This window comes from Halictus rubicundus, unplaced genomic scaffold (genome assembly GCF_050948215.1).
Source record: "Halictus rubicundus isolate RS-2024b unplaced genomic scaffold, iyHalRubi1_principal scaffold0110, whole genome shotgun sequence".
In the NCBI taxonomy this organism is placed as follows: Eukaryota; Metazoa; Arthropoda; class Insecta; order Hymenoptera; family Halictidae; genus Halictus; species Halictus rubicundus.
Window position 1 is genome coordinate 76506 of NW_027488651.1, and position 8020 is coordinate 84525.

The 8020-nt window shown below is 45.0% G+C and overlaps 1 protein-coding gene across 1 annotated transcript; it reads right to left on the reverse strand.

Annotated features, from left to right (window-relative positions):
- Positions 1–1926: 1926 nt before the first annotated feature.
- LOC143363743 (uncharacterized) lies at positions 1927–6808 on the reverse strand. Its single transcript, XM_076804282.1, has 4 exons — positions 5851–6808; positions 5137–5277; positions 4369–4767; positions 1927–2684 (listed from the first exon to the last, which is right to left on the reverse strand). Exons 1-4 carry the CDS (start codon positions 6806–6808, stop codon positions 1927–1929), a joined length of 2256 nt encoding a protein of 751 aa, XP_076660397.1.
- Positions 6809–8020: the final 1212 nt, after the last annotated feature.

The following is an 8020-nucleotide window of genomic DNA, read 5'->3' on the forward strand; positions in this document are numbered from 1 at the left end:
GATAGGGGATTGGATAGGATAGAGGATAGGATAGGATAGAGGATAGGATAGGATAGAGGATAGGATAGGATAGAGGATAGGATAGAGAATAGGATAGGCTAGAGGATAGGATAGAGGATGGGAGACGATAGAGGATAGGATAGGGGATTGGATAGGATAGAGGATAGGATAGGATAGAGGATAGGATAGAGGATAGGATAGGATAGAGGATAGGATAGAGGATAGGATAGAGGATAGGATAGGATAGAGGATCGGATAGAGGATAGGATAGGATAGAGGATAGGATAGAGCATAGGATAGAGGATAGGATAGGATAGAAGATCGGATAGAGGATAGGATAGGATAGAGGATAGCAAAGAGGATAGGATAGGATAGAGGATACGATATTATGGGCTATATGGCAGGATGGAGGACAGGATAGGATAGAGGAGAGGATAGGAAAGTGGATAGGATAGGATGGATGATAGGATAGAGGATAGGATAGAGGATAGGAAAAGAGGATAGGATAAGGGATAGGATAGGATAGAGGATAGGATAAGGGATAGGATAGGATAGAGGATAGGGTAGGATAGAGGATAGGATAGGATAGAGGATAGGATAGGATAGAGGATAGGATAGGATAGAGGATAGGATAGGATAGAGGATAGGATAGGATAGAGGATAGGATAGGATAGAGGATAGGATAGGATAGAGGATAGGATGGGATAGAGGATAGGATAGGATAGAGGATAGGATAGGATAGAGGATCGGATAGAGGATAGGATAGGATAGAGGATAGAGGATAGGATAGGATAGAGGATAGGATAGGTTAGAGGATAGGGTAGGATAGGGGATAGGGTAGGATTGAGGATAGGATACGATAAAGGATAGGATAGAGGATAGGAAAGAGGATATTATATAATAGTATATAGGATAGGATAGAGGATAGGATAGGATAGAGGATAGGATAGGATTGAGGATAGGATAAGATAGAGGATAGGATAGGGGATTGGGTAGGATACAGTGTTGAGATCGTCACGGGTTGGTCGATGCTCAACTGGTCAATTTCGAACTTAAACGAAAGTTGACCTCGTCGAAATAATTAGATGCCGTTGTTCGGTAAAATGTAATTTATTAATAGAGAGCAACACAGAAATTAACAACTAACTAGGCAGTGATTAAAAAAGCTCTTGAGAATATCGTGGTCGAAATATGGTTGTTCGCGTTTTCACGGTTGAGATGGTTCTGCCTGGTCAGTTTGTGCGCTGCCTCGAAGTCCACTCATTCCATCCCCGTTGACGGGGAAAACTTGCGGGGGATGCAAAAGTCTCGTGCCATTGGCTGATGGGACTTGGAGAGATATTTTTTGGGACCGCCTCTTGTCGTGGAGGTGGGACCCCCCTCTCCAAGCCCCGGTGGGAAATTCGAATTCGTAGTTAACGGGACTTCGAGACTACGCGAGAGCAGGCCCAATTGGCCCGCATCTGTTTCGGCTTGCATGTATTGTCGCGTTGGCCTTGCTGACCATACCGTCGTTCGAACGCGGGACTGGGGCCTCGGACACGTCGTAAACGTTATTAGAGGGCCCCAAGCTGGAAAAGGCCATATTCCTCTAACATCCGAGGATGCGACAATTTTCGAAGGGTACGCGGGTCGGCTCGCGTGGGCCCCAGAAGCCGCCGAGTTATGGCAAGGGTCCGTCTTTGTTCGCACGGTTGCCGTAGGCCTGCGAGGGATTACCGTTGAGGGTCACGCCTCAACATATCGCCCCCCTTGAACGGACTGTTCAATGTTGATTAGAACTCGGACTTACTTATATTTGTAACTAAAGTAAGCATCGGCTGGATGCACTTATCGATAAAGTAAAAGAACCGCTAAGCTAATACGATGAATATAATATTAGGTACTAAGTTTAAGCTATGCTAGGATATAGGGGTGCTTGTATAATTACATGTCGACTGGTAACGGAGAAAGACGCTTTACTGATCGCTTGTATTCGCCGCGAGAGGTTTTTACAGTGACCACGCGAATGATACCGTCTTCGCCAGGATGAATTGCGGTAACTCGACCCAATGGCCATTTCATCGGTGGGGTGTTGTCCTCCTGCAGTATGACCATGGATCCGATCGGCAGATGGAATGTCCCGCCAGAATGCCATTTCCTACGAACGGTCAGCTCCTGTAAATATTCAGTCTTCCAACGCTTCCAGAAGTGTGCTTTAATCTTTTGGATATGTTGCCACGACGAGAGTCGTCCGTCGGGCACCTGCGCGTAATCATGGTCAGGCATATTTATCAGGGACTCGCCAATTAAAAAATGACCTGGCGTTATCGCCGTCAGGTCGTTCGGATCGCTCGAGATAGGTGTTAGCGGACGCGAATTTAAGACCGCTTCAATCTGCGCTGTTAAGGTCAGGAGGCCTTCGAATGACAATAGTGCCTCCCCCATTACGCGCACGAGGTGATGCTTTAGGGATTTTACCGCAGCTTCCCAGATGCCACCAAAATGTGGCGACTTCGGTGGTATGAAATGCCACGTTATTGACTGATTCGCGAGCGATTCAACGATTGCCTGATTATTTGTTTTGTCGCTCAAGAAGCTGTACAGTTCTCGTATTTCCTTATTAGCGCCGACGAAATTAGTCGCATTGTCGGAATAAATGTCGCTAGCCCTTCCTCGTCTCGAAAAGAATCGACGCAATGCCGCTAAAAACGCTTCTGTCGTTAAATCAGATACAATTTCTAAGTGTACGGCTCGAGTGACGAAGCATGTAAAGACGGCTAGGTAGACCCTTGATTTTTCCGGGGTTTCGATGAATTTTCTCCTTAATAAGGAATGGTCCGCAAAAATCAATTCCGCATCGTAAAAACGGTCGTGAATATGTGACTCTACTTGCCGGTAAATTTCCCATCGGATAATTTATTGACACCGGCTTAGCCCGACGACAAATAATACAGTTATGTATTATTTTTCGTATTACTCCCTTTACTTGTGGAATCCAATAGTATTGGCGGATTGCATTTAATGTGGCTTGTACACCGGCGTGCAGATTTTTCAGATGTGCTTCGTGAATAATTAACCTAGTTACTAAATGAGATTTAGGTAATAGTATTGGATGTTTTTCTCGGAAGGGTAGAGCCGCGTTTTTCAAACGACCGCCCACTCGCAAGATGCCATCGTCGTCTAGAATCGGAGTTAACGATGACAAATTAGAAATTCGACTTGATGCCTTAATTTCGCGAAGTTCGGATTTGTATGCTTGTTGTTGAACAAGTGTCACGATTCGCAGTTCTGCATTATTTAATTCCCGTGTTGACAAAGGTCCAGATGATGGACTCTTTTTCAAACTGTTTTGGACGAATCGAAGCATGTACGCGACCACGCGTTTAAGCCGCTGAAACGAAGAGAACCTGATTAAAAAATCGGGTTCAGGTAGTTGAGTTGTTAGTGTTGTGATTGGACGCAACTCTGGTACGTCGATTGGTTGAAGCGGAGAAATAGGCCATTGCTCTTCTTCAAGAGCTAACCAGGATGGCCCGCGATGCCAGAGATTGCAATGAATGAAATCGACTGAGCGCATGCCGCGAGATATGAAATCTGCCGGATTTTCGGCGGAAGCAATGTGACGCCAGTGACTAATATCCGTTATTTCCTGAATCTCCGTTACGCGATGAGATATGAAGGTTTTTAATGTGTGAGGGGCTGATTTGATCCAGTGCAAAGCTACGGTGGAATCTGACCAGAAGAACACTTTGTTAAGATTGACATGTCGTAACGCTTGTTTCGTGGAGGCGAATAAATGTGCGAGGAGTTGCGCGGCACATAATTCTAATCTCGGAAGGGTTACGGTTTTTAACGGAGCTACTCTTGATTTGGAAGCTATTAATTGCGTAATTATTAACCCATGTTTATTGCTGGACCGCAGGTACAGACAAGCGCCGTAGGCGCGCTCACTCGCGTCACAAAACCCGTGGAGTTGAATCTCGGTGCAATCCGCTTGCATAACATGCCTACGTATTTGAAGATTTTGGAGTTCATGTAATTCTTCCCAAAAGGTAACCCACTCGGTATGAAGATCCGTTGGTAAAGATTCATCCCAATCAAGTTGTAGTTTCCACAAGGTTTGCATGATTAATTTTGCGCGCACAATAACCGGTCCCAAGAGTCCGAGAGGATCGAATAATGTCGCGATTTTAGAAAGGATAGTACGCTTAGTGACCATATTTGTTAATGCGGACTCCTTGACCATATATGAAATTGCATCTGTACGCGCATTCCAATAAACTCCGAGTGTCTTGATGGTTGTGTCTAAATCTAATTTAAGATGTACAGATTCTGCCTTGTCGGTTAACGCGTGAATTAATCCTTCTTTATTTGTCGCCCACTTACGAAGTTTAAACCCCCCCTTTGCGCAGAGCAATTGAATTTCGTTTATAGTGGCGACCGCCTCTTCGAAAGTATCCGCGCCGGTTAGCATGTCGTCGACATAAAAGTCCTCGCGTAATACTCGTGCGGCTCGTGGAAAATTTTCGCCTTCGTCGGCGGCTAGTTGGAATAACGTGCGAATTGCCAAAAAGGGGGCTGCAGATGTACCGTACGTCAAAGTATTTAGCGCGTACGTCTCTATGGGATTGTCTGGAGTTTCGCGCCATAAAATCTTTTGGTATATCCGGTGATCGGAACTGACTTCGATCTGCCGATACATCTTTTCTATGTCAGCCGTTATAACGTATGTGTAGGTTCGAAATTTAATTAAGAGTGCGTAAAGCTCTTCTTGAATGGTAGGGCCTGTCAAAATATTGTCGTTTAGTGATTGACCTGATGTAGTTTTCGCTGATGCATCAAATACTACGCGTACCTTAGTAGTCAGACTGTCTGTCTTGACTATTGCGTGGTGTGGTAGATAGTATCCTTCAGTCGTACTAGCGGATTCGAGTTTCGTCATATGACCTAATTTTTGATATTCCCTTAAAAAATTGACATATTCTTCCCTTAGTGCGGGTTCCCTTGCAAGTTTTGTTTCTAGCGCGTGAAATCTGCGAAGCGCGGCCTTATATGAATCTCCTAAATTCGGTGGGAAAGATTTGAATGGGAGTTTTACAGTGTATTTCCCGGTCACGGAGTCGCGCGTGATATGTTCCACGTAATGTTTCTCACATGTGCGCTCGTCAATTGATAGAACAGGCCTTTGCGGTATTTCTTCCAATTCCCAAAACCTTGATATGTTATCATTCAAAGAAATACGGGTTACATGGCAATGAGTTGCCTGATTAGAATTTTCGCCCGGTACCGTCCCTGCTAAAACCCAACCAAATTTAGTTTTGCTTAGGATTAGCGAACTATTCGCAAGATTTATTTTCCCAACGCACTGAACTTCGTAGAACAAATCTACGCCGAGCAAAGCATCTATCTCGGAGGGAACGTTGAAATTAGGATCTGCCAGTGGCAAATTAGACGGAATCTGAAGTTGCGTCTTTGAAATTTGTTTAGATGGTAACGTAGCGGTGATGCTGGGGAGAATGAAAAATGTGGCGTCTGCGGTGAATTTGTTAATTCGCGATTGAATAGTGGCACGCGAATAGTGCATGGTGTTGGATACACCCTTGTTGACCCCTATAATTGGAATGTTAGTTCCCTTTAACGAAAGGCCTAACCTTTTTGCGAAGCGTTCAGTCATGAGATTTGACTGCGATGCTGAATCTAGGATGACTCTACATGAAATAAGACGACCTGCCTTGTCCGGAATATACACAACCGCGGTGGAAATAAACGTTTCGATGCCTAAGATCGATTTTAATGATACGACCGTTGCAAGTCTAGCCGATGGCTCCTTGTGCAGCAATGTATTATGTTTTTCGTTGCATTGTTTACATGTGCCAAAGGTGCACTTTGTAACATCGCGATTCGGTCGGAGACAGTTTATGCACAAGCCTGCCTTCTGCACGATTTCGATGCGTCTTTCGACGGTTGTGCTTAGGAATTTCTGGCAATATTGGATGTAGTGATTGCCCTTGCACAATGCGCAGCGCCCCTTTTGCACGGAAAGTGTTAAGGCGTGCACGTTCGAATTAGATAGTTTCCGGATTCGAATGTTCGGGTTCGTAAAAGATTGACTGGTTGCCTTAATTGGCTCGTTCTTTGCCGGTTCTAATATTTTGCAACGACTATGTAAAAATTGCAAAAGATCGTCCATGCTCGGGATTTCGGTATCCTGAGTATGTTCTCTCCATTTTAATCGCGTTTGATCGTCTAGTTTGCTTGTGATTGCGTAAATCGGGAACGATTCAAGAAAAGGTTTTTTGAGAGCCTTCAATGCGTTGTAATGCTTGGTTACTAAATGCGTTAAGTCCGTCAACGACTTATTCACGTTTCGCGTACATGCTTGTAGTTCGAAAAATGCCTGAATCCTATTGTTAATAATAATCCTTGGATCGTTATACGTTTTTTCGAGAATATCCCAAGCTACCGAGTAATTCGCCTCGGTAGTTTCTAATGATTCGATGAGTCCGGCGGCTTGCCCCTTTACGCATGATTTTAGATAAACTAATTTCTGCACGCCGCGCAACTTGACATCGTCGTGAACTGCTGCCCTGAATGCGTCCGAAAAACTTGGCCATCCGTCACAAGAACCACTGAATTCCGGCAATTGCATGGTCGGTAATTTAACCTGCGTGTGAGTTTCCGAATGAACCGTTAACGGAGAGTCTGCGTTCGAATTTCCGGCGCCCAAACCCGAGAATTGTTGAGAATGAGACAATTGTGCATTTATCGCAAGACGGTCTGCCTGAGCTTGTGCCCTATCATGTTCGCCCTCGAGTTGCCTTGCCATAGCTAATGTTTCGAAATATTGCGCTTCGAATTCGGCTCTTTCGTTGAGCCGTGATTCAAACTGATTATCCTCCGCACTTAATTCTAACGCTTCTTGGATTAATTGAAATTTTTGAAATTCGCGTTCGATTTGCGCTATGCGTATTTTTATATTCGCGATAGGGATTTGTTCCGAAGATGTAAGCGGCGAAATAAAACCTTTGAACAATGTTAATTTGGTTTTTATAGTAGCGCGTTTTCGAATCAGATCGCGTTCGCTGGGTTGCGCCTTGTCTTGAGAAGCCATCGTAACAGACTTTATTGTACGACTACGTGAACTACGACGAAATTACGAAATTGGCGAGTATGATTTATGCTTTGACTCACAATTACGATGATGACGTCGTCTCGATGTTGGAGTTCCCTGCGGTGTACTTGTTCCGTACAGCTGTAGACTCCTTGATGACGACGCTTCGACGCTTGACGTCCTTACGGTTGGAATCCGTGGACGCCCTCGATGATTCTCCACGTTGTTGGCTGCGATGTGGAAATCTCTGCGATGGATTGGTTCCAGGCAGATCGTAGATTTCCCGAGTCGATGATCCTTAGATAGGCCTTGCCGCTTCGATCCGACGGTAGATTGTCACTATAGTTGATTGTTGTTGCTCTCCGATGATTGGCACAGTGAATCAGAGGATGATGCTTGTCCCAATGTCACTGGTATCCGGCTCGAAGGACCAAATTTTATGTTGAGATCGTCACGGGTTGGTCGATGCTCAACTGGTCAATTTCGAACTTAAACGAAAGTTGACCTCGTCGAAATAATTAGATGCCGTTGTTCGGTAAAATGTAATTTATTAATAGAGAGCAACACAGAAATTAACAACTAACTAGACAGTGATTAAAAAAGCTCTTGAGAATATCGTGGTCGAAATATGGTTGTTCGCGTTTTCACGGTTGAGATGGTTCTGCCTGGTCAGTTTGTGCGCTGCCTCGAAGTCCACTCATTCCACCCCCGTTGACGGGGAAAACTTGCGGGGGATGCAAAAGTCTCGTGCCATTGGCTGATGGGACTTGGAGAGATATTTTTTGGGACCGCCTCTTGTCGTGGAGGTGAGACCCCCCTCTCCAAGCCCCGGTGGGAAATTCGAATTCGTAGTTAACGGGACTTCGAGACTACGCGAGAGCAGGCCCAATTGGCCCGCATCTGTTTCGGCTTGCATGTATTGTCGCG